Raw genomic sequence first — 26277 nt, 5'->3', positions numbered from 1 at the left:
ACAAAGAATTCGAGGTGGCTCTGTTGGCCTTAGCAAGTTTTTAGGATCCTCCACCACCTAACGTCCACACCCACTCCTATTTCTTGCCTCCCCTCCCCCATTCTTTCTGGCGAAGGCTTACTTTTTTTTATGTGTGTTACTTTTTTAAAAAAAAATTATACTCAGGCCGGGCGCGGTGGCTCAAGCCTGTAATCCCAGCACTTTGGGAGGCCGAGACGGGCGGATCACGAGGTCAGGAGATCGAGACCATCCTGGCTAACAGGGTGAAACCCCGTTTCTACTAAAAAATACAAAAAAAAACTAGCCGGGCGAGGTGGCAGGCGCCTGTAGTTCCAGCTACTCGGGAGGCTGAGGCAGGAGAATGGCGTGAACCCGGAAGGCGGAGCTTGCAGTGAGCTGAGATGCGGCCACTGCACTCCAGCCTGTGCGACAGCGTGAGACTCCGTCTCAAAAAAAAAAAAAAAAAAAAAAAATGGTACTCAAATACACATAACATAAACTTTACCATCCTAACCACTTTGAAATGTGCAGCTCAGTGGTGTTAAATACATTTACATTGTTGTGCAACCAATCTCCAGAACTCTTTTCATCTTGCAAAACTGACACTCTACACCCATTAAAAAACAACTTCCTCTTCCACCTCCCCCCAGCTCCTGGCAGCCACCATTCCACTTTCTGTCTCTGTGAATTTGACTACTCAGGGCTTCACAGAATTGGAATCCTATGGTACTTGTCTTTTCACAAGTGGCTTATTTCACTTAACATAATGTCCTGGGGATGGTTCCCTTTTGCCCCAGGCCAGGTCTGCCTTTTCTCACCTCCCTACCCTTACTGGTGTGATTTCCACTGCCCAAACTGTCCAGCTCCACCCGATGCAGCCCTATTCATCCTGCAGACTGGCTAAAAGCCTCCTCCCCTGTGACCCGGGTTAGTGACTCCTTCCTCCACCCCATTTTGCATTTTCCTCTCCTGTCTCAAATGATGACTTGCCCACACAAGTCATCATTCAATGCCCTGAATGTTGTTTCAGGAATCATGTTTGTGTGCCCAGGCTGGGTGAGGGATAGGTGCCTGGGAAATGGTTAAAGCATTATGGATGAATAAATGAATGATTGCATGAATGAATAACTTGATGAAGAAATCGAACCCAGCTTCTACTTATGCAGAAAGGAATAAGAGTTCTTTTGGCTATTTCATTTGGATTCCATCTGTGACAAGCAAAGACCATGTTGGGCTTTTGAGTCAAACTTGGACTCAGAGTTGCAACCTGGGGCCTCAGTGGGCAAGCAGCCGGTGAGGAGGGAGGGTGGCTGTGTTGGAGGGTAGGAGGCAGGACAGGAGGCAGAAACCCTGATGCTCAGGCATCTCTGGGTCTGGCCTCAGTTCTATGTAGAAATCTAGAAACTTCAATGAATTTCAGCAAGTCAGAGCTGGCTGGCATGCCCATTTTACAGATGGAGAAACTGATCCCAGGGCCACAGGGCAGCACCAGATCCCTCCTCCCTTCCCAGGTTCTCTCTACTCCCAGCTGCCTCCCTGATTCAGCCTCCCACAGTTTTCAAAAAGTTGAAACTCCAGATGAGACTGTCTCTGGGGGGCAGGGCCTGGTTCCCCAGAGGGAGTCAAAAAGGAGTAGGGTATGTGGGCTGGGGTGAGGGGAGGAAGGCAGGAAGGGAGCAGCCTTGGGAGGTGAACTTCCAAGCCACCTTCCAAAGTTCCAGCGTGAAAGACCTTAATGGGGCCCTCCAGTCTTCTTTCTTCCCCAAAAGAATGGCCACTCAGAGGCCGCTGGCTTTGTTTGGAAGAGCCAGGGCCTATAATTAGCCCACCCCAGAGGGCGCCCTTCCTGCTTCCCACAATGGCTCCTTTCAACCTCCCCTGCTGACACACCCCCACGGCCCCTGAGCGCTCTGAGACCCCTATCTTCAACGACCCACCTCCAACTCCCTCCCCACCCACACTTTACTTCCTTCCTCCAGGCAGAGCTGAATCCTGGCAAGCAGGGAGTCTGTGAATTCTCTGGAGCCAAGGACCTGGGGCTGAGACTCATCCCCTTCCACAGGTGCAGAATCCGAGGTGCAGAGAGAGCAGGTGGGTAGTGAAGGGACAGAACTTGGGTCTCCTGATTCCTGGTCCAATGCGATCATGCGATCATCACTGCTTCATCCTGGACCTTCAGCACCCAGCCCCCCCGCAGCAGCCTCTCTTCCCCTGCAGGGGAACGTCACCCCAGGCCCACCTTCCACTCCCTTCAAGTCCACAGTGCCAGAGGCCCACAGGGTGACAGGATCACAGGCTCAGACCAGCAAAGGGAAGGATGGCAGCCAGTCCCCCTCCATCGCACAGAGGGGAAAACTGGAGCCCCGAGCACGGAGGGGCCTGCAGGGGCCAGGGGAAACCTTCCCCATCGCCCTCTGAAGGTTGGCTGGAAATCACCAACAAGAGGCAGGTGAATAGGAGGAGAGGCGTACACAGGAGCTTTCCGAATGAGGACCCAGAGATACAGGGAAAATTGTCCATTTTTATGCTGAGTTTCAAGGACATATGGACAGCTGTGTAGCGATATGATTGGTCAAAAATGACAATGATGTAATGTAATAGACCAAGTGGGGACACCCAGCAAGGCCTGTCTGTCTGGATTTGTTCCTGGCCTCTCTGAGCATGCATTTCTTCCTTTTGGGTGTGGGCATGGATAGGACTCTGGAGTGGAGGTCTGGCCTGCGATCAAACAAGGTAGGCCTGAGACTTTCTGCATTTCTTTTCTTTTTTTTTTTTTTTTTGAGACAGGGTCTCACTCTCGCCCAGACTGGTGTGCAGTGGAGCGTTCTTGGCTCACTGTAACCTCCACCTTCCAGGCTCAAGCAATTCTCCTGCCTGAACCTCCCAAGTAGCTGGGATTACAGGTGTGCACCACTACCGCCTGGCTAATTTTTGTGTTTTTAATAGAGATGGGGTTTCATCATGTCAGCCATGCTGGTCTCGAACTCCTGACCTCAAATGATACACCCATCTCGGCCTCCCAAAGTGCTGGGATTACAAGTGTGAGCCACCGTGTCCCACCTAGGCCTGAGAATTTCTTTGAGGCCCGTTTTTACACAGAAATTGGGGAAAGTTAAGAGTCTGTAGGCTCTATGGCTGGCTTTGGGGAAAAGGGGTTTTGATTTCTATGACCCGCCTGCAGGAGGAGGGATTCTCATTTCTACATCTGTTCTTGTGGGAGAACGGGTCTGAGAGACAGGAGGGCAGGAGACAGCTCGGTCACTTTTGCTTCGGAGGCTTTCATTTTGGGGTATTTTCTGAGTTCCAACAGGCTGCATTTGTGGTCACTCAGCCAGTAAGTAGTAAAGACAAAATTAGAAGCCTAGTCTCTTCCTTCCACCGAGGGGCCTGGCTACTTTGAAGCTTTCTGTCATGAGTGGTAACTGTGATCCTTTCTGTCACGCCAGTGCCATCGGCTAACACACCTTTCCTCTCTTGGCCTCCTGCTCCGGGCTCCAGCACCAAGCACTGTCAGGAGAGTCTTGGGCCATCCCTCAAGTCCTTTTGCTCTGACCTCCAGCTGAGGAGGAGCTGGAGGAGGGGAGCTAGGGCAGCATCAGTGATCCCTGGGCTTGCCCTGACAGCCCCCCTCTGCCAACCTTGCCTTGGAGGGGCTAAAGTTCCTGTTCTGGCGGGAGGGAGAGGGTAGCCTTACTGCTCAGCAGCACTGACCTTTGCCTTCATGTGCCCAGTTGCTTGGCTGCTCCACCAGGCTCTGAAGGCACAAACCCCTGAGACGGTGTCCAAGCCCAGGGCCCTGTAGACTGCGGATCCTGAGACCAGCACCACTCGTCCTGCAGCACTGGGGACAGACAGAGCAGGTAAGGTGGGAAAGAGGGCAGGAGATGGTAGGGGCAGCATGGAGTCAGCACAAGACAAGGCCCAAGATCAGAGATTTAGGCATGGCCTGGGCTAGCTTAGAAAAGGTACTGTCTAAAACCTTTAAGAGGAGAGATGCAAACCTCACAGCCAGTCTGGGAAGTGGGGAGCAAAACAAGGAGCAGGAGAGAGAAACCAAAAGGAAACAACAGAGAGCGTGATAGAGAGAAACACAGAGTTAGACAGAGAAAGAAGGAGAAGGAGAGACAGAAGGAAAGTAGAGAGAGACAGAAGGAAAGGAGGGAGACTGAGTCAGACACAGAGAGGGTGAAACAGAGTGGCATTTGAGGGACAGGCAGAGACTGATGGACAGGGGCAGAAAGGCAGACAGGAGGACAAACAGATAAAAAGAGAGAAAGGGGCCGAGCACTGTGGCTCACGCCTATAATCCCAGCACTTTGGGAGGCCGAGGTGGGCAGATCACCTGAGGTCAGGAGTTCGAGACTAGCCTGACCAACATGGAGAAACCTCGTCTCTACTAAAAATACAAAAAAATTTAACTGGGCACGGTGGTGCATGCCTGTAATCCCAGCTACTCAGTAGGCTGAAGCAGGAGAATCGCTTGAACCTGGGAGGCAGAGGTTGCAGTGGGCCGCAATAGCGCCATTGCACTTCAGCCTGGGCAATAAGAGCGAAACTCCGTCTCAAAAAAAAAAAAAAAAAAAAAAAAAAAGAAAAAAGAAAAAGAAAAAGAAAGAAAGAGAGAAAGAAAGAAGCCAGGAGCAGATATTGACAGACAGACCCAGCAGTGGGCAGGGGTTCTGCTGCGTTATCAGACAAAGTATTGAGAGGTGTGTCCTAATCCTGCCATTTGGCTTAATCAACACTGGGGGCCTTCCCTCAATCCCAGGAGTCTCCCAACCATACAATGAAACAGAGTCCAAGCTCTAGGAAGGAATGTTCTTGGGGGAAAAGCAGTGAGGGGTGTGTGTGTGTGTGTGTGTGTGTGTGTGTGTGTGTGTGGTAGTGGTGGTGGGGAATCTCTGGCAAAGCTTTCCCTAGGTCAGTCACTGACCCTGGCACATCATGTAGCCTCTCTGGGCTTAAGTTTCTTTTGGATGTGATGGAGTCTGGGGTACAGCAGGAGTCTCCTTCAGCCTTATAACCTGGCCTTAGCTAAGGCTCTGTCTTTGCTGCTAACTTACTGCTCTATTTTACTTAACTCATGACTTCTATCTCGCAGTCCAAGATGGCTGCCTGAGATCCAGCTATCACAACTGTTTTTCAGCCAGCTAGAAGGAGGAGGGGTAAAGAAAACACCTCTCTTTTTAAGAACACAACCTGGGAATTACGCTCAACACTCTTTTTCCAAGTCACTGGCCAATACTTAGTCTAAGGGCTACATCTAGCTTCAGGGGAGACTGGGAAATGTGCAGTACTGTGCTGGGGACGGAATCAATTTCACACAGCTCAGTGATGCCTTCACAGATCCTTACTCATAGCAGGCTTATTTAAAAAGAATTACACATGCAATATGAGTTTTAAAATATACATTTCAAACAAGTGAAAAATCCTCCTTCGTTCTCCAAAATTCATCCCTCCCCCAAGTGTGACCACTGTGAACAGTTTGCTGTGTGTCTGCCAGATTCACTTTTTATGTATACACACATACACACACATATGTCTACCTAGTTAAAGAAGCATAAAATGAGATCACGATTTATGTATTGTTCAGCAACTTGCTTTCTTGGTTACTGTTACTTGGCGATATGTCTTGGAGGTTCTGCCACGTCAGTCCACAGAAAATTACCTCATTCTTTTTAACAGCAAAATAGTACTTCAGTGTGTCAATTTATCAGCATTTATGGATGGATATTGGGGTTGTTGCCAATTATTTTTGCCATTACAAACAGCCTTGGGAATTTTGTCTCCATATACATGCACACAGACATTCCTTGGAAATGGATTCCTAAAAGTGTGCCAAAGGTTAATTTTCTCTTTATGTGGGTTTAACCCTTTGGAATGAAAAATCCTTTTCTCCATGGACAAGATGGTGATCAGATCCAAGCTGGCTGGCTGCTTCCCTGTCTCGGCTTGAGCTGCTCTCTCTCCCTCTCTCCCTGCCTCCCACTGGGCAGGCCTGGCTCTGGCATCACTGCCCTTATTAGTCCTCTCTTCCAGGGTCTTTCACTATCACTGGAAGCCAATCTTACACACAAAAGCCTGTGGTCCCACATTTTTATAGTTGGCACTCCCTTTCTCCTTCAAGGAAGAAGAGACCGCCTCTCCAGGGCCCTTCTCCTGAGAATTTAGGGCCCTGCTTCTTGGCCCGGCCTTTATCTACTCCCTCCCCGCCCTGCTTGCCACAGCACCTAGTTGGAGCACCATCTGAGCGCCATTTCCTTCCCCAGTCTTGTCTGCATCCCTGCAAGATGCCCCCTCTAGGAAGGGGAAGGAGGGCAGGGTGAGCCTGTGCTCAGGTGAGGGGCGATGCAGTCGACTGTCCTGCATCCTTGGAGGTTGCAGGCATGTACTTGGGGCAAAGAGCAGGACTCCAGAATGCCAGCCTGTCTGTGAGGAGTGAGAAATAGAAGAGAAAGCTCCGAGGGGGCCTTTTTCACTTCCCCCAGGAATAGATCATATCTGGAATTCCATCCCTGAAGCCCTGTGATGACTCCCCTTAGCATGGTCAGGGCCCTTAGCCCAGCCGAGCAGCAGGATGCGGATCCGGTTATTAAAAGCGGAGCTGGTGGTTCCCCTCCAGCAATTCATCAGGCAGTGGCCCCCTGGGAGTGATAGATGGGGACAAATGGGTATAAGTAGGGGGTTCCTCAGCTTCTCTAAGGCCACATCTGGGGAAACTCAGCCATCAAAGCCCTGTGCAGGCTTCTCCACTGAGAAGCCTGAGGGCCAAGGAGATCAAGTTTCAAGCAAATGGTTTGGGGGTGTAGAGAGGCTCTACCGCTGGAGACAAGCTGCCCTGTGTGTTGTGTGGGGCCCCAGCCCCTGCTCTGCGCCTGAGCTGGAGATGGGGGTGGGGTGGGCTCCTCTGATCCTGGAATCAGGGGCAGGAGGTCTGTGAGGGCAGGAGGAGGGGCAGAGCCAGACTGGGGAAGCGGGGAGCTGTCTTCCGGGAGGAGCAGATCAAGCAACTTTTAAAGCAGGTGCTGGGGCCACTGCTCAGGGCCAACCGCCGAGACCACACAACCAGCCACCCCTCTAGGATCCCAGCCTAGCTGGAGCCGGGCTCAGAGGAGGAGGCCCTGTGTTGAGAGCATCCTGCTTGCCTGGAGGGACAAGTTTCCGGGAGTGATCAATAAAGGAAAGGAAAGAGACAAGGAAGGGAGAGGTCAGGAGAGCGCCTGGTTGGAGGTAGGCTGGAGCCAAGCCTGGGAGGCCAGGGGGATTGGAACAGGTCAGGGAACAGGGAGAAGGCGCATGTGGTGAGGGGTGGGGAGTGAGCAGGAATCAGGGCCTCGGAGCAGGAAGTGAGCAGAGTGATGGGCTGGAGCAATTCTGATGAATAAGGTCGGAGACCTGGGGAGGGCTGCCCTCAGGGGACACTGGGGGGCTGGCAGGAGCTCCAAAAGGCCGTGAGACATTCGTGAGACATTCGCAGAGTCCTGTTTGAGTTGGATCTGACCGCCTGTGAGCAAGAGGTTGGTGGAGAGCCCTGTCCTGTGGTCAGCAGCGGAACAAGGAGAGAGAAGTCAGGGGATCTGCCCAGCAGTCAATGTCCTCAGTGAAGAAGGAGGGCAGCACAAAGCCTACATCTCAAGGACACACCATGGTGACACCACTCCAGGGAGGAACGTGCTGGGAATGGAGAATGTGGGGCTCTTACAGCTGGGGAATCTTCATGGCCTTGTGTCTAGTCCTCTGAAGGCAGGAAACCCTCTGTTGCATATTGATATTAACAGCCTCTTCTTGATTGCCTCCCTTGATGGGGCCCTCACTACTTTGTTAGAGTACGAAGGCTACCTTTGTCCTGAGCTGAAATCTGCCTTCCCTCCTCCAGGTCAGTAGTAGCCTAGCTCTCTGGGAGGGAAAGAACATGCTGCTCCCCTGGAACAGCCGGCTACCCTCCTCCTCCTCACCAGTGTCCACCTTCATACGTGAGCCTGGTCTAAATCCTTTATGTTATGATGATGCTGTTGGTGAGGGGGGCATGAGAATTGCAGGAAGGGAACATCAGCTGGTGCTTCTGACCCTCCCACATGGCAGGGGAGGTAGGAGGTAGAGAGACAGGAGGTGGATAGCCATCCATACTCTTCCCGCCGTGAGCATGGCGGCCAACGACACTGCCTTCCAGCCCAGTGGGTGGAGTCAGACTTGGTCTGGTGCCAGAATTAAGCACGTGTGTGTGCGAGGGGCTGTTGGATGTGTGTGTGTGAGTGTGCTGCGCCACTGAGGGCACACCCCGAGCTCACGGGCCTGCATGAGGTTGACTTTCTTGGCTGCTTATTCATGGACTCTCAAGGGGAGTGGGCTGTACAGGTAGGCACAGGGGCCATCCCCCAACTCCTGGACTGAAGCCCCTCTCTTGGGCATTCTTTTCTGTGCTGTGGGAGCTGGAGGTGTTCCTGAGGTTTGAGTGTTGTAGAACTATTGTGTTTGCTGTAGGACTCAGAGATGGGAGGGTGGAGAGCAACAGGGGTCTCCAGGCTTTCTGCAAATGCTCACAGGCTTTTGAACATCCTGTTCCAATCTGTGGTGGATTTGCCGGAGTTTGAGTGTCCTGAGGTGTTGTAGTGGTTCTCATGTGTTACTGAAGGTCTGGGGGCTCTTCGGGGCAATACTGAGGTTGGAGGGGTTCTTATGGCATTACTGAAACTCAGGAATGTTGCTGAGATTCTGGAGGTGCTCTGGGGGATCTGGGAGTCCTTGAGGGGATGTTTCTGAGGTTCTGGGGATGCTGCTGGCCTTCCCCATTCCTTCTGGCCTGCTGTTAGCTTCTTCTAAGCTTAGCACTTTGCCCTTTGAGGATTTGATAATCACAGGCTGCCGAAGGCATGCACGTGGGCCTCTGTTCCTGGATGCAAAAATTCCTCAGGTTTAATCAACTTGAACAAAAACATGAGAGGAAGGAAGCCCTGTCCCAAGGCCTTCATGGGCCAGCTCCAACCCGAGGGGCATAGCAGCTCTGTGCCAAGCCCAAATGGCAGATGGCCTTCATTGGCTTAGAGTCCAGAAGCTTTTTAGAACCTCCTCCCATATTGAGCAGGGCTTAGCCACCCGCCAATCTGTGCCCAGCTGGGAGTCCTGCTGGCTTGAGCTGCTCCTTGGATATTGGCATCAGCCTCATCTGAGTGCCACGTGGGCTCATGCTGGCCACAGCAAGGCAGCCCTGCCCTGACCCCTATGCTGCTCTCTCCTTGTCTCTCAGACTTCCCTTCTTGGCACTCCTGAGACATGTGTAAATTCATTCTTGCTATCATTCCAGATCTTCCATGGCTTCAGTTCCCTGCTCCAGGCCCCCTCCTCCAGGGAGCCTGCAAAACTGCACAAGCCATCTCCTCCTTTCCCTCCCTGCTCCTCAGTCTTTGGCAGTTCTGTCTTTTGAGCACTTTTGCTCTCCAGCCTGCCCTCTCCTGAGGGTATCAGTGCCCCTTTAAAGCCAGCTCCAGAGGGCAGGCCCTTGACTCTGCTGCCCAGGCTTTTGGAGAAATTCTTCAGGGGCACATCATTACCATCCTTCTCTTCCTAACACTTTTTGCCTCCTGCCGTCTGCCCAGGTAGCATCTTTCCTAATAGCTCAGAGCCAAGCCTCCCATTTTGCAGATGGGAGCTCCAAGCGATTCTAGCCCCGAGCTGAGGAGGTACCTTGGGCTCAAGAAGTGGGCTCACCTTGCAGCTTGAGCCACACGGCTACCCGCTATCCATGGATCTTCAACCCAGCTTGCCCCTCTGCCCCCACCAGACTGGGCAGGGCAGCTGGGGGCCAGGAGGGGGCAGGTGGGAAGCAATGGGGTCACCTAGGAAGTCACAACCACTCTCTGTGAACTTCTTGTTACAGCTGGTTACTGGTGTGCAGGGAGGGGTGCCTTGAGGGGAGAGTTCACAACTGGAGAATCTTCATGCTGGATTTGATAGAGGCCAGTGAGACCCATAGAAGGGCAAAGATTCACTCAAGGCCACATAGCCAGTCCCAGGGTTCAAATCCAGCTAGGTGGCCTCCCCAACCAGGCGTTCTCCACTGCCATGCGGAAACCTGGCCCTTACCTCTGGACCTTCCAGCTCTGCCCTGGCCAAAGTACCGGGCACAAGGTTGCCCTCTGCCTGTTAGGCCCATGCCAGGGGAAAAGGACGAAGCTCACCATTTCCTTCCCTCTGCTTAAGGCCTCCTTTGGTGGCCTCTGTGTCTCCCCATGAGGAGGGAGGTGGTATTGTTGGCACTGGGTTCTCCGTGGGGGGCGAGGAAGGGACTGTGCCTGGGCTCGGCTGGGGTCCCTTTCTGCCAGCCTGACTGCAGCCCCTGGGTGGATGGAGGCTCCTTCAGGCAACCTGATTGCCTTTCCTCAGTGCCTGATATGGTTTGGATGTGTGTCCCCTCCAAATCTCACGTTGAAAGTGACCCCCGATGTTGAAAGTGGAGTCTGGTGTGTGGTGTTTGGGTCATTGTGGAGAATCCCTCCTGAATGGCTTGGTGCCCTCCCTGCGGTAATGAGGGAGTTCTCGCTCTATCAGTTCATGTGAGAGCTGGCTATTGGTAAGCACCTGGCATCTCTCCTGCTCCCTCTCTCGCCAAGTGTCCTGCCTGACCCCCCTTCACCTTCCATCACGATTGTAGGTTTCCTGAGGCCCTCCCCAGAAGCCGATGCTGGTGCCGTGCTGCTTCCTGCACAGCCTGTAGAACTGTAAGCCACATAAACTCCCTTTCCCTATAAGTTACCCAGAGTTAGGCTTTCCTTTAGATCAACGCAAAACAGATGACCCCAGTGCCCAACTGGTACCTCCCTCTCTCCCCTCAGGTATCAGCGACATACCACCTTCCCAGTGAGGCCTTCCCTGACCACCTCGTCTCAAACAGCCAACTCCCGTCTGTCTCTCTTCTCTTCCCCCACTTCACTTCCCCTCTGGTGTCGTGTCCCTCAAGCCCTACCATACATCAGGTTCCATTTGGTGCAGGGCTTGACTCATCTTGCTCACTGCCAAACCAGCCTGGGGTAGGCAGAGTTAGGCTTCCTCCAAGGAAGAGGATGGTTTCTTTTTTTTTTTTTTTTTTGAGATGGAGTTTCCCTCTTTTGTCCAGGCTGGAGTGCAATGGCACCATCTCGGCTCACTGCAACCTCCGCATCCCCCCACCCGGGGTTCAAGCCATTCTCCTGCCTCAGCCTTCCTAGTAGCTGGGATTACAGGCGCATACCAGCACGCCTGGCTAATTTTTTGTATTTTTAGTTGAGACGGGGTTTCGCCATGTTGGCCAGGCTGGGTCTCCAACTCCTGACCTCAGGTGATCCACCCGCCTCGGCCTCCCAAAGTGCTAGGATTACAAGTGTAAGCCACCACACCTGGCCAAAGGGCATGGTTTCTGATAGGCTGATGTCTAACCCCAGACACCGCTGCCTTGTAGAGGGAGTGGGCTCCCTGTCTGGAACTGGACTCCCATGGTTGGAGGTGGATTTAGAATCAGATGTGAGTTGGTTGCTCCCTAAGGTAAGAGTCTGAGACCCCTGAGCAGGGAAGGGCTTGCTGGGCTCTGGTGTGGGCACGGGGGCTCTGGGAAGCCCAGCTGGTGAACCTCAGGGCACAGCAGCAGCCTGTATAGGACAGGCCCACTAATGAACACGGACCACCAGAACAAGCAATGGCTTTGCCGAGCTCAGTTTCTAAAGTCCCTCTTACCCAAGGGCCAGGCGCTATGCATCAGGGGAAGGCAGGAGGAGGGAAGGCAGGGATAGAGTCCCGCCCTCCAGAAGCTCACACCCGTGCCTGGAAGGCAAGTTTCCCGCATCCCTGGGATCAGAAGGGCCAGTGTGGGTTCCTGCATTACATCAAATAAAGCTCAGGTTCAGCCCTGAGTCAGCAGGCACTGATATCTCTGTGGGATGGTGGAGAGCAACAGAACCCTATTCCTGCGAGAAGGGCCATTTGGAAAGAATGGGGAGGAACTCAGGCTAGCAGGGTGCTCAGCCCCTAATCCTTTCCTGTGGGCTTAGGAATTTGAATGACAGCCTCCTCCAGGATTTCAAGCCCTGTTTACTCTGAGACTTCACCCTTGCTGTTTCCTCTGTGGGGATCACACTTCTCCCCACCCCCATCCCCATCCTGAGCCTGCCACCCTCTGCTCAGCTGACTTTTCCCTGCCCTTCAGATCACCATGGAAAGGTTATTTTCTTCAGAATCTCCCCCTACTCCCAAATACTCTTGGACTAAATTTGGTTTCCCATGGTACAGACCAGCTCAGCCTGTGCTTCCTTTTGTAACCCTCAGACTTTGGAGGGGATTTAGTTATCTGGCCGTGTTCCCCGTGAATTATAATGTCTCCTGCCTCAGGGTTCAGAACAGTGCTGGCACATAGTGGGTGTTCAATAAATTTAAGTTAAAAGACTAAATGAATAATGTCTTTTTTAAAAAGCTGTTGAATGACTGTCTTAGCTGATAGGGTCAAAGCCCAAGCCCCTTGTAGGGTATTGGAAGGACAGAGAACCTCACAGTTTCAGGGGCCTAAACCTCCACCAGGGACTGTGGCCTGAGAACTGCTTTCTACCTTCTGCCTCTCGCCCCTCCCTTCAGGCTGGGGCACGGGTCCTGCTCCTGGGGAGGGAGAATGAGGAGGAGCCCTCCTCCCTGGCCCAGACCTTGCCTTGCTCACCCTCAACCTCACTCCAGGAGGAGCAGAAGGCAGGCAGGGCTCCTCTTGCCTACCCGTGGGTCTGGTTTGTGTTTAAAGAGCTAATTTCCGCCTTGTGGGGGTGAGTTATCTCCTTGTGAAATCAAGTTGTAGGAACAAAAAGGGTTTACCAGTGAGACACATGTTGCCTCCTTCATGGAAACCCTAGGAGAAGGAACGGACAGATTCCCCTTCCCTGCCTCCGCCCCAGCCCAGCCCCAGCAGTTGGTCTCCCTCGGTTGTTGCTGCAGTGCTGGTCTCCTGTCTGTGTGGGGCACTGCAGATGTGGCGAGCAGGGGCGTGGGAGCTCTGGGGCAGGCGCTGAAGGCAGGTATGTGTGTGAAGTCAGGTGCGGGGGTGGGGGTGGCTCCTGGCCACACCCTTGCAGCGCTCAGGCCGCCAATGGTGCTGGGGCCTCCTCCCCCAGGAGGGGGGCTTTGTCAAGGATTATGGTGTGTTTCCATCACCGAGGCCCAAAGGGGCCAGAAAGGGGCAGGCTGAGACTGGGGGAGGGGAAGGGAGCCCAGCTGGGAGGGCCCAGGCAGGCAGTGCGGAGCTGGCTGTGGCCTGCCTACCCTTTCATCTCTGCAACTCCTTCCTCCCTGGGCCTCCCTTCTGGTGTGTCTGTGGGTCTGTCTAGGTGGGCTTGGGAAGAGGGAAGGAAGGGGCGTCTCTCTAGGCAGCTCGGACTGGACAAGCCTTCTTTGAAAATGGTCCTTTGAACAAACGCCTGCTGGTGGTTGGTCAGACAGACAGATGCGCCAGCAGGAGCCCCGGGGCCCCAAGGGGACAGCTATCTCTGCAGGACCGGTGCGATGGGCGGGAAGGGAGGAGGGGACACGAGAGGCCCTGTCCTCCTCCTGTGCCAGCTTGCTCAGGCCCTCGGTCCCAGACGGGCTTTTCCCAGAGAGCTAAAAGTAAGAAAGTAACCTTCAGGATTAAAGAGAAATGTTTCTTTGTTTGGGTTTTCCGTCTTTTTTTTTCTCTCTCTCTCTTTTAAGCCTCTTTTCACATCTGTAGTGGCTTTTCTTTCTCTCGCCTGGGGTCAAAGGAGGAGAAGGGCCGGAGAATGTCGTCCCAGCCAGCAGGGAACCAGACCTCCCCCGGGGCCACAGAGGACTACTCCTACGGCAGCTGGTACATCGATGAGCCCCAGGGCGGCGAGGAGCTCCAGCCAGAGGGGTAAGTGTGGAGCCCCCCAACCTCATTCTGTCGGCCATCAGAATGGGCTGATGGCAGAGGTTGCAACTGGCCGGGGAGCAGCTCCTGATCAGGGGCTGCTAGGTCTGGCTCTGCCACTCATTTGCTGTGAGACCTTGGGCAAGTCACAGCCTCTCTGGGGTTCATTCAGTCTCTGCTTCTGCTACATGAGAACAAGACCCCTCACCCTGCTGTTAAGATACCTAAGGCTGGTCACCTAAAAAGCACCTGTGTGATGTGTTAAAAATACAGATTCCTTTAGTGTTCCTTGCAGATTCAGATCCTCAAGGATGGCTCCCTGGGTGATTCTGGCCCATAGCCAGGATGGGGAAGCTGCTGGGAGCAGTTGAGGCAAGCAGACCTGCCTTCAAGGGGTTATTGGTCTCTGTGGTGAGCATTTGGGTGTGGTGTTTCCAAGTGTCAGGTTCTCTAGGCAGGCTGGGGGATTCGGTGAAGGCAGAGAACCAAAGGGAGAAAGCGTGGGGAGAAGTCACTGAGCAAACAGGCACCTTTGTTGTCTTTGGATGGTCTCAGAGGATGAGGAGAGCCTATTCCCTTCAGCAAGAGTGCTCAGGCCAGCACAGGCGAGGGTGGGAGCAGGGAGGCAGCCCGCCCCCGGGTGGCCTGAGAACCCGGCCACAGCTGCTTTGCCTGGGTCCATTCTACCGGGGTTTAGTCTGGGCACCCTGGTGGAGGAGCTGGACCCCTTCTGTGTCCCCCACCTCCTGCCAGGATGCCTTGCCTGTATAGGACCCAGAGCCAGTTCTCCCCTGTTGTTCCCAGGCCTGGCCCCATCCCCTACCTCCCTGCTCTGTCTGAGGGTTTGGAGAAGTAGAAAGGTGAGGCTGGGGGTTGCCGAGCCAGATGTGTGCACATCTGTTCTCCATCAAAACCTGAAACTTGAGAAGGAAAAATCCTTGCGTGCCTCCCCAGGGGCTGGGGCTGCGGCCTGGCTGGGCTTGGGTCATCCAGCAGGGACAGAGGCTCCACCCAGGCCTCGGGGAAGGAGCTGTTGTTTGGAGGACTCAGGGTTCTGACCACCTGGAAAATAGCCTGCAGTCAGCAAGGGTGTGCGCCCCACTCATCCTGCCTGACTGACTGAGAGCCTGTGGGCTCCACATGTCCTACTGTGTATGTGTGGGCTGCGAGGGTCCAGAATGAGGAGAGGCCCAGGAACCCATGAGGATGGTTTCTGACCTAGGTGAAGGCTCTAATCTGAAGCTGTGTCCTTGGGAGCCTCAGGGCCCGGACACTGGCCGGGAGCCAGGTGCCTGTAGCTGTAGTGTGGTCTCAGAATAAAGTTGTGTGTATGTCAGGCACTGGGTGATGGGGAGTCCAGTCCTACTTGTGGGTGACAGCTAGAAGATTCAGCTCCTTTCTCCCACTGCAGGGCATGGCACCCGTAAGAATAAAGAGATTTGTTTGAATCTACTTACTTAGCCAAACCAATTGAGCTGCCTGCCATCCCCCTTCCCCCGAAGTGGGAGCAGAAAATTGGGAGCTCAGGGGAATCCCAAGGAGATGAACTTGGGTTCACCTCTGTCTGTGAGTCAGACACCCTGGGGACATGTTGCTTCAGAGCTTTGAAGAGCTCTGGAGTGCCCAGTGCCCCAGCACTCTCAGGCTGGAGTTGGGGTGGATGAACACTGATGGCAGTGGAGTCAACCACAGAAATTTCCTAAAATCCAGAACATTTAATGGTTCAAACATCCTCAGTGGCTTCCCGGGACCTCCCATGCTTGCTGTAACCTCATCTTACCTCACCTCTGGGCTGCAATCAAACTGGAGGGCATGACCAGCCCCAGCCACGCTGCCTGTTGCCTGCCCCTCTGCTTCCTCATGCACTTCCCTCCACCCGGAGCTGCCTTTTCCCCTTCTTTGCCTAAAGAGATGTTAACCATCTTTTATTTATTTATTTTTTGAGATGGAGTCTTGCTCTTGTTGCCCAGGCTGGAGTGCAGTGGTGCGATCTTGGTTCACTGCAACCTCCGCTCCCCATTTCAAGGGATTCTTCTGCCTCATCCTCCCGAGTAGCTGGGATTACAGGTGCACACCACCACGCTCAGCTAATTTTTTTGTATTTTTAGTGGAGACGGGGCTTCACCATGTTGGCCAGGCTGGTCTTGAACTCTTGACCTTGGGTGATCTGCCTGCCTCGGTCTCCCGAAGTGCTGGGATTACAGGCGTGAGCCACTGCACCTGGCCATTAACCATCTTTTAAACTCCAGTCAGATGCCACCTCCTTTGACCCAAAGTTCTCCTTCCTCTGCATCCTTCAGCACCTGCTGTGCCTGTCCCAGGATCAAGTTCACCACCCTCTCCAAGGTCTTTATGTCTGTGCCATCCTGTCTGTCCCATGGCACAAAACATGGGGCCACAAGCCACCAGCCAAACATTTGTTCATTTCTGTGCCACTTGAGATCCCCATCTGGCCCCTCACACTGAGCTGAGAGGTCAGATGGGGACCTCAGGTGATACAGAAAGGGCCAGAGGCTCCCCCAGGCAGGGCCCTGGAGGGCGTTTCTGAAGGTGAGAGTGGTTTGGGGTAAGGTCCATAGGAAAATGGTCAAACTACTCCAGGGACAGTTTTCCAAGTCCCTGCTGGGCCCAGGTATATGGGTGGAGCAGGACCTAGTCATGTGGGGAGATGCAGGCTGAGAGGGAGGGCTGCCCCGTACACTGGAATGAGAGGCCTTGGAGCTGGAGGTGGGGAGCCTGAGACTGGAGCACCAACGGTGGGAACCTGCTCCCTGCATGGCAGCTACCCAGGACCCCAGTTCTACTTTGGGAAGAGGCTGGTCTCCTGGCCAAGAAGCTGTCCAGAGCTGACTTACTCTGCCTGTCCACCAAGTGGCTGGTTTCTTTCCCACCGCTCATCCGCTGGGATTTCCTGAGAGAAAGTGAGCAGGACAGACCGAGCTGACCCAGCAGAGGGTCCCACAGATCTGTGCTCCCCTGGATAATGCGGCCTTGATGCGTCTCTTCATACAGTGGAGAGTGTGCTGGCGGGAGGCTGAGCCCTCTGGGCAAGCAGGGACTGGCCGCAGCCCAGGCTCCATCTCAGGCCCTCGCCCACCAGACCGCACTGGTCTCACCTATGCTGCCATCCTCCCTCTGGCTCTCCCAGGCCCAAGCTGGGAAAACCCGTAGCTCTACCGCTCCCCAGGGACCCAGTCCTGCCTGATCTCCCAGGGCCAGGGCCAGCCCTGAGCTCAGGACTCCTGCCTCACTCCCTTTCTCCGCCACATGATTCTGCTGGGGAAGTGGAGGGTTTCATTGTCCTCAGTGAGCCCTATCTCCCCTGTGGGTCTACCTCTGTGCTCAGCCAGGGTGGCTGCAGGACCATTGCCAGGCCATAGAGAGCCTCTGTGGAATTAGAGAAAGGGATCCCCAGTTAGGTGCATTCAGTTCAGCGGGTGCTGGGTTTGGTGAGCAGGGTGGCCTGCTTGTTTCCTTGGCTGAGCATCTTTGTGCAGTGGGCAACCTGCATTGCTGTCCACGGAGGCTGTCGTTGAGAGGGAAGCAGGAAAAGAGACGGACCAGGGGAGATTATTTTAGTCACAGACCAACCTCAGATGGCAGTGAGTAGAGGGCAAATCATTGGGCCAAACCCTTGACTGCTTGACCCAAGTAGTGTGCCCAACCACAGTTCTGAGAAGAGGTCTATGAGACCAGGAGCAGTCAGAGGAGCTTCCTGGAGAGGGGAGGCCTTGAAGGACAGGAAGCATCTGGGTGAGCAAGAATAAGTGCTCAGCCAGGCACAGTGGCTCACACCTGTAATCCCAGCACTTTGGGAGGCTGAGGCATGAGGATTGCTTGATCTCAGGAATCCAAGACCAGCCTGGGTGACATGATGAGGCCCTGTCTCTACTAAAAATACAGGAAAAAAAAATGCCATGCGTGGTGGTGCACACGGAGGATCGTTTGAGCCCAGGAGGCTGAGGCTGCAGTGAGCCGAGATCGCCACTGCAGTCCAGCTTGGGTGACAGAGCAAGACCCTGTCTCAAAAAAAAAAAAAAAAGAGAATAAGTGATCAGGCTGAGCCGGTCCACTCTGCTGCCCCTGAGAGCTTCCCATCTCCTTTAGTCTTATAACCCCAGAGCTTGGCATGGGGCCGGCACATCACAGGAACACGAGGGCCCCAGAATGACCCTGAGAAGGTGGGACTGGGTAGGCTTGTGTAGGAGGGATCAGAGGGTTGAGGGAGGTAGTGGGTAAAGCCTCAGTGTGAACAGTCTTGAACCCCAGACCCATCTGCACACCCAGGGGGGCCTGACGCAGGCCTGAGCCAGCCTTCCTTTGCTCTGTAGGGAAGTGCCCTCCTGCCACACCAGCGTACCACCCGGCCTGTACCACGCCTGCCTGGCCTCGCTGTCAGTGAGTCCAACCCAAGTTGAACCTGGCTTGCATAAACTACTGCCAGCCTGGCCAGTGGGACCCGTGTTCCCGGTGGGGCTGGTGAAGGGGGGCCCTGGGAGATCCTGGGTGGGGGGAGCTATCTGGGAGTTTTCCCAGCCTGGGGGCCCAAACCAGGATGCAAGTCCAACCTCCCAGATGTCTGTCACCCCTTGACCAGTCCCCGAGATGCCACAGGAGTGTGCACTGGGCAGGTAGGGGATATCCCGGGGCCTGAGTCCAAGCCCTCAAACTCAGACCCTCAGGGGAGGCCTGGGCACCCCAAGCCCTCTTCTGTGCTCTCCTTTCAGATCCTTGTACTGCTGCTCCTGGCCGTGCTGGTGAGGCGCCGCCAGCTCTGGCCTGATTGTGTGCGCGGCAGGCCCGGCCTGCCCAGGTTGGTGCCATGATCTGGGCACCCCCACTCAGGGGGCACAGCTGACAGGGTCACTCTGGGAGGGTGGGTGATTTGTTAGGTACCTAAAAGGTAGCTCTGGCTTCAGTGACATCCCTACCTCCCTCAGCCTGGGGCCTTCCTCACGCCCACCCAGGTCTCCAGGTTTAGTCAGGACCCCCAGAGGAAGGGGGAGGAGCTTGCACAAGCCCACCTGGGAGAAAGGACTCCAACCCAGACCCTAGGGTAACAAGCCTGACATGACCCAGCTTCAGAGTGTACCTTCTCAGGCAGCCCTCCATGTGTGGATTGACGTGACCATCCCAATGCCATCTTGACCCTTGTCTTCCTTGAGGGTATCACTTGGACCCTAATGCTTGAAGGCAGATTTATGGGGACTGACCTCTAGCCCCTATAGCTGGAACTTTCTTCTCCTATCTCCTTCAGCCCTGTGACCTGAGAGCCTGCCTGGACAGGCATGATCCTGAGGAGATGGGGCTGGGCAGGCTAGTGCGCAAGAGTCCAGAGGGTTGGGGCAGGTGATGGGTAGCTCCCTGGTATAGACAGCTTCGCATCCCAGACCCATACGGTGCACCGAGGCTGGTCTTGCTGTGCTGGTTTTGTAGGGAACCAGCCTGGGGTCTCTGGTTGGCCCCAGAAAGAGCTTGCCCTGGCTGGGGCAGTGCTTGAGGGAGAATGAACCTCTCAGAGCATGAATGCAAGCTGCAGCGCAGAAGCCGAGGCTCTGAGTGGCTTGCCCTGAGCCCAGAGGGGTGATGCCTGGGACAGCTATGCCCGCTGTCTGCCCTCTGCCTCGGGTCCACACCCAGCCCAGGGCGGCGGCCGTTGTACAAGGATGTTGTGACTCGCTGAGTTCTCTGAAGGTTTGCCAGCTCAGACAGACCAATTAGTGTGGAGGTGGCTGCTTCCTGGAGCTTCCAGGGTGGGCGGAGGGAGCAGTCTTAGGGCTTCTTCCCACTGTATGTATGTCTCAAGTCCCTTTGGCACAAGGCCCAGAGCTTAGTAGATAAGAGGCACTCCACAAATACCTGTGGAGTGAATGAATGAAGGGGTCTTATTCCCCCATCTAGAAAGGGGGACTGACTCTACCTCCTTGATTTATGGAATACAGCCTGGAGGTAATGGGGGTGCAGGGGCTGAGTAACTCCTTCCTGCCCTGTCCTTGCCTCTGTGCTAGCCCTGTGGATTTCTTGGCTGGGGACAGGCCCCAGACAGTGCCTGCTGCTGTCTTCATGGTCCTCTTCAGCTCCCTGTGTTTGCTGCTCCCCGACGAGGACCCATTGCCCTTCCTGACTCTCGCCTCAGCACCCAGCCAAGGTACCCACTGCCCCCCAGGCCCTGAGGTTGGTGTGATGGGATGGGAATAGGGTGGGGTCTTGGAGTTTTAAGCTGAGCTCAAGGAGATGAGGGTAACAGGAATAGTTGTCAATGAGATGGGCTACTATCCTGAGACATGACCTCTTCAGACCATCCAGTCTTTACAATGACGCCACAAAGTATGCATATTAGCCCCATTTTGCAGTGGAGGAACTGAGAGCCGGGGAAGTAGTATCTTAAATTGAGTATTTACTCAGGCACCATGCTAAGCATCATATATATACCTTCTCATTTTTCCCTTGCTAATATATTGTGATTATTTCCATTTTACAGGTGGGGAAACTGAGGCTCCAAGATGTAACTTGCCCAAGATCAGAGTTGAGACTAGTTAGAGCCTGGATTTGAACCTAGGGTTCTTGCCCGCTGAACGTGCTGAGGGGCTTGGAAGCTGGAGACAGGAGAGAGGCCTGGGTGGGCTCACCACAGGCCTTGTGTCTGCTCTTCCAGCGTGGGTCTCTCTGCTTGTTTCACCTTCCAGGGGCCTGGAAGATGCTGGGACTGTTCTATTACGCTGCCCTCTACTACCCGCTGGCCGCCTGTGCCACAGCTGGCCACAGAGCTGCACACTTGCTCGGCAGCACGCTGTCCTGGGCCCACCTTGGTGTCCAGGTCTGGCAGAGGGCAGAGTGTCCCCAGGCACCCAAGGTAACCGCTGACCATAATGGCCTAGGGTAGAGGGGCATGCAGAGCAACCTACTCAAACCACAGTGCCTCCTTTGAGCTCTGATTCTATGAGGGGCCACCCTGCAGCCTTCCATTGTGCATGGGATTCCATGCCTTCAAACGCGTGCCCCTTCCAAGCTTGACTGCTCTGTGGGAGAGGCAGGGAACAAGGCGGCTGGGCCCAGCCCTCAGGAGCTTTAAGTCTAGGATGGGGCAGAGAAGGGAAAGTGGGCAGAGTAGGAGGAAGAGAAAGCCTGAAATGGCCCCCGCCCCCAACGCCTGTGTTAGTGATTCCCCAGCTTCCCTTTGGTCAGGCTGGAGAGGGAATGGAAGTGAAGCGTGATGGAGGCCGGCAAGTGTGAAGTCAGGGATGGTCTTAGAGGGACAAGAGGAGAATTCCAGAACCTCAGGACCTTGCTCACTGGCTGCTGGCTGGAGTTGTGAAGCTGTCCAGTCTAGAACCCAAAGAGTGATAGTACAGGCTTTAGAGCCAGACAACCTGAGTGTGAATCCAGCTTCACCACTTCATTCATTCGCTCACCCATTCATTCAACAACATATTTGAAGCACATACTCTGTACCAGGGACATTTCCAGGCACTGGACTACAGCTGTGAACAAGACAAACACAGTCCCTAGCCTCCCAAGAGCTGTCATTTCAGAAGGGGAGACACGATACACAAACAAAATGATGCCAGGTGGTACCAAGTGCCTTGGGGAAACAGTGCCACCTTTCTGAGACTGTTTCTGCATCCGTCCATGGAGCTGATAACACCAGTCCCTCAGGGTGGAGGTGAAGACTAAGAGGTTGCTTTGAGAGGGGGGACTTGGTGGCTCTTTTTTACCACCTAGAACCTGGCACATACTAAGCTCTCAATAAAAGTATATTGAACCAACAAATAAATGAATGAGTATACAAAAGGCCCACCCCCAGGAAGTCCTCAGCCCTGGGAAGTAGGGCATAGACTTTCCTGATGCTTAGGTTGAAAACTATAGGTAGGCAAAGTCAGGCTTTCGTGTGATTTTCAGAACTGTTCCTAATGCTCCGGGAACACAGAAACAGAAAGAGGTGTCCTTTCCAGGCCTTATTCCAGCCCTGGTTGAGGTGGGTGTGGGGGGCAGGAGGGAATCAAGTTATCTCCTCCTCTTGGCTCCTCTCAGGCCTGTGGGGATCCAGGAGCCTGGGGGAGGGGTGAGCATCACTGCAGGGCTCAAGAAGGGGAAGTGGGCAGGTTTGTGCTGGGTGGCAGGTTGGGAACCATAGAGCTGAAGCCTTCCCATGGCCCCCCAGACCATCCTCAGGGCCCAGTGTGAGGTGGGAAGAGCAATGGATTCTGGTTCTTGGCTGGGGGAAGAAGGTGAAAGGTAGTCTGTCTGGGTGTTTGTCTGTCCAGATCTACAAGTACTATTCCCTGCTGGCCTCCCTGCCTCTCTTGCTGGGCCTCGGATTCCTGAGCCTTTGGTACCCTGTGCAGCTGGTGAGAAGCTTCAGTCGTAGGACAGGAGCAGGCTCCAAGGTAAAGGGGCAGGCCTGGGGTAAGCTTTTCCTCAGCACCCAAGATAGCCCTACTCCCCCATATCTGTGGTCCCAGATACATGGCTGTGCTAATGTAGGGCCCAGCACAGAACAGATGCTCAGAAAATGTTTGCTGAGACTGCTTAGTCCTCCCTCCCCAGGCAAAGGCTGGGCTGGCCCTTGACTGGCACCCAGGATACCCACGGCACTGGGTTGTATGAATAGTAGGGACTTAACAAAGCAGAACTGAGTCAGAAGCCAGGAGAGTCATAGCTCTGTCTGTGAAACACTGAGATCCGGCTGAAGAGACAGCCTGGAGCCTTGTTCCTAATCCGAGTTCTGCACATGCTGAGATGATTCAGGAAGCACCCAGGGCAGAAATGCATTATGAATCAACTCTAGGTTGAATGTGGTTGAATAATTTCAGATAAAGGGGACGGCTGGGAGGGCTTCCTAGAGGGGGTAGACTTTAGCAAGGGCCTGAAGGACAGGGAGGTCTAGAGTGAGGAGAGAATAAGGAGACATTGTAGGCACAGGAAAGAGCATGAGTAAAGGGGAAGAGATGGTTTTGTGTCTGTTTTGTTCACTGTATTTGCAGCACTGGGTAGCCCTTAGCCCTTAATAGATACTCAGCAAATATTTTTGAAGTTTTGAATAGATGGATGAATGGATGGATGGATGGGTGGATGGGTCAAAGGAAAGGTGTATGGAAGGAAGGATGGATGGATGAATGCATCATGGTAAGAGAGAATTCTTAGAAGATACTTAAGCCTTCTAAGGACTTACTATGTCAGGCCCTGGGCTCAGTGCTGTGGACTTGGAGCTGATGGACTTGTGTCTGATCTCCAGGAGCTCCCAGTGTGGTGGGGAGACAGATGCAGCACCAAATACCTACAGTGCAATGTGAAGCGTGCAGCGGGTGTTGGGACTGCGGGTGCAGGGGCGGTCCAGTACTTCTTTCTGGTGAGAGAGGGGGAAGAGGAAAGCTCTGCAGAGGCCCTCAAAGGGGAAAGAAGGACAGACTTAGGAGAAAGGCTTAGGACATAGAGGCCAAAGGGCTTGGCTTCTCTTCAGACAGGGCAGGGGAAGGAGAGGCTTGATGGGAGGCACCTGGGCAGCCAGCAGGTAGGTGGTGATGCCAGCTGCTGGCCCAGGCAAGGTGGAGGGAGGAGCAGGTGCTCCTGGGACAACGTGTGGTCCTAAGTGTGTGTTGCTCAAAGTGTGGAGCTCAGCAGAGGGGCTGGGACTGGGTGTTAACTCGGCAAGGTCAGACTGAATCCAGAGAATGAGTGAGATCCCTAGGCAGGATGGAGAGCCCTGGGTCCATTTTGGGCTGCTCTGGTCCAAGAAGGCCCACAGACTCCAGGCTCGGCTCCCACGTGGCAGGCAGGGAGTTCTGAACACTTGTAGCTCCTGCCCTGCTGAGGCTCACACTCCTTGAGGAAGCCCGTGTCCTCTCCTGTTTACATCTGGCTCTGAAGAGGGAGCGGCCCCCCAGGGCCACGTGGTGCCCGAGGCATGCCCCTTTACCTTCCCTTCCAGGGTTTTCACCACCCCACCCCTCTCTTCATTGCCAGCCTTTCCTCCCAGGCTTGAGAGGTGCAAAATCCTCTTTGGACTTTGGTCAAAGAGGTTTAAGTCTCAAAGGACCCCCATCAGCTTTGAGCTGACCCACTCCTGCCCTGGATCCCAGGGTTGTCATGGCAACAAGTGACAATCGCCTATGTTCTCCCAGTGATTCAGGGCAGGGGCTCGCCCCATCTTCCCATGGACCTCTGCCACTTCACAGGCAGCTTAAGGCCTGGAATGTGGCTTAGACAAATCTGGTCACCCTTGTGATCTCCCTTGCGTAGTAGCAGGAGGAGAAGCCTGAGGGGGTCTGACCTGGAATGACCCCCTCCTGTGTCCTGGCCTGGGATGTGCCTGTGGGACACAGCTTCCCTTTGCCCCAGTTTCAGCTAACAGAGGCCAGAGGGCTAGGGGTGGGAAGAAACAGTGATGAGATGTGACTGAGCAAAGCAGGTGAGAGTTGGAGACAGATCTTAGGAAGAACTTCCTGGCATTGATGGTTCTTTGACAGGAAACTGGCCTTGTGTTTGTGAGAGAGAAAAGGGAAGCTTTGGAGGGCATAGACCTCAAACCCACAGGTCAGCCCCCTCCGCACTCACCACCACAGCCATGGCCAAGAGGTTTTTATGGAGCACCTGCTTGGTGAACACTCTAGTTCCCTGAGCCAGGGACCCACGAATGGGTCGAGGCAGGTCTCATCTGCTTGTTCAATTGTCTGTCTCCACAGGGGCTGCAGAGCAGCTACTCTGAGGAATATCTGAGGAACCTCCTTTGCAGGAAGAAGCTGGGAAGCAGGTGGGGTCTCCGACACACCCTCTGTGGGCCAGTGGATCAGGCTGGTTAGAAGCCGTGCTTGGGAGGCTGGCACTGGGTAGCATGGCAGGGGCAGAGGGGCAGAATGACCAGCCTCTGGGGCTGGCCCTCAGGGAAGGGGCTTCCACTGAGGACCCCACACCTGCTTGGGTCTTTCTGCAGCTCCCACACCTCCAAGCATGGCTTCCTGTCCTGGGCCCGGGTCTGCTTGAGACACTGCATCTACACTCCACAGCCAGGTATGGGGTTGGGAGCTGAGGCCGAGCGTGACAGGGGGTGTTACCCTCCCTTGCACAGAATGGCTTCAGTGGAGGACTGGCTCCTGCTCCCTGGGATCATTGTCATCAACAGGGACAACTACCAGCTTGGGACAAGGGGAAGACCCTGGCCTGGCCTTGGTCATTCAGAGTCCTGTGGCCCTTTTCCTGGGCGCCTTGGGAGGGAGGAGGGCTCCCGGGCCTGAGTGGTGCTGTTCACCACACTCCTTCCTTTGAGGACTACAGGATTCCGTCTTCCGCTGAAGCTGGTGCTTTCAGCCACACTGACAGGGACGGCCATTTACCAGGTATGTCCTGCACCCTGTACTGCCATCTGCCTGTGGAGCCCTGCCCTCAACCCCCAAGCGTGGAGTAGCTCCGGCCCAACCCAGCTCTCTAGGTGCCCCGTCCAGAACCCCGACCAGGTGCTGCAGGCCATCTTGGGAATTCTGGCCTACCCAGAAGGGTGGGGGTGTTCACTCGTGAACTCACAAAGTGACTCGGAGCATTAATTTTGGAGGCCACATAAACACAAATTTAAACCCTAGCTCCACTATTTACCTCCTGTGTGGCCTTGGGCAAGTTATTGAACCTCTCTGAACCTGTTAGCTCATCTGTAAAAAGGAGGAAATAGAGTAATTTTCCTCTTTGAGTAATTGGGAAGATTTAGCGAGATAACATGTTTGATAAACTCTGCCTCACCACCTCCAAAAAAAAAAAAAAAAAAGAAAAAACAAACAACAACAATTCAGATCCTAGGAGATAGTTACAATTATTCGCCACTTTACAGATGGGGAGAATGGAAGCTCGGAGAGGTGAATTTGACTTGGCCAAGTTTCTACACAGCTGATATCTCAGCATAGCCTAAGTTTGAATCCAAGTCTGTCCAGCTTTAATTCCTGCACTCATTTACTTTCACAACATAGAAAAACTGGAAATTTTACATTCCAAAGTTTAGATAGATAGATGATGGGTAAATAGAGGTGCGGACACAGTCATCCCTCAGTATCTGAGGTGGATTGGTTCCAGGACACCCCTCCATTCCAAAATCCAAAGGCTCAAATTTCTGATATACGATGGTGTAGTATTTGCACGTAGCCTACACACATTCTCCAGTATACCTCGTTATCTCTAGATTACTTACAATACCGAACATAAGTGCTATGTAAATAGTTGTCCCACAGCTGGGCGCAGTGGCTCACACCTGTAATCCCAGCACTTTGGGAGGCTGAGGCGGGCGGATCACGAGGTCAAGAGATTGAGACCATCCTGGCCAATGTGGTGAAACCCTGTCTCTACTAAAAATACAAAAATTAGCTGGATGTGGTGGCATGGGCCTGTAGTCCCAGCTACTTGGGAGGCTGAGGCAGGAGAATCGCTTG

The 26277-nt window shown here is 54.1% G+C and overlaps 1 protein-coding gene across 4 annotated transcripts in view; it reads left to right on the top strand.

The window, feature by feature from the left end:
• The first annotated feature begins 1814 nt into the window (after positions 1-1814).
• STRA6 (signaling receptor and transporter of retinol STRA6) overlaps positions 1815-26277 on the top strand; it is a 37761-nt gene continuing 13298 nt past the window's right edge. Inside the window, exons 1-11 of one of the 4 annotated variants that reach the window (XM_008015906.3) lie at positions 1815-2091; positions 3732-3860; positions 13743-13873; positions 18202-18268; positions 18598-18683; positions 19879-20018; positions 20557-20723; positions 22135-22257; positions 24553-24620; positions 24801-24877; positions 25142-25203. In XM_008015906.3, the coding sequence (XP_008014097.2) occupies positions 13761-13873; positions 18202-18268; positions 18598-18683; positions 19879-20018; positions 20557-20723; positions 22135-22257; positions 24553-24620; positions 24801-24877; positions 25142-25203 (903 nt within the window). In that variant the 5' untranslated portion in view covers positions 1815-2091; positions 3732-3860; positions 13743-13760. Of the gene's footprint in view, positions 2092-3731; positions 3861-12913; positions 13023-13194; positions 13310-13369; positions 13609-13742; positions 13874-18201; positions 18269-18597; positions 18684-19878; positions 20019-20556; positions 20724-22134; positions 22258-24552; positions 24621-24800; positions 24878-25141; positions 25204-26277 lie in introns of those variants that run through there. The other 3 variants (XM_073012301.1, XM_008015907.3, XM_008015903.3) reach the window with 3 other exon arrangements.

Source organism: Chlorocebus sabaeus, chromosome 26 (genome assembly GCF_047675955.1).
Source record: "Chlorocebus sabaeus isolate Y175 chromosome 26, mChlSab1.0.hap1, whole genome shotgun sequence".
Classification (NCBI taxonomy): Eukaryota; Metazoa; Chordata; class Mammalia; order Primates; family Cercopithecidae; genus Chlorocebus; species Chlorocebus sabaeus.
Note: the sequence above shows the minus strand (reverse complement) of the source record. Positions and strands in the feature narration are given on the sequence as shown.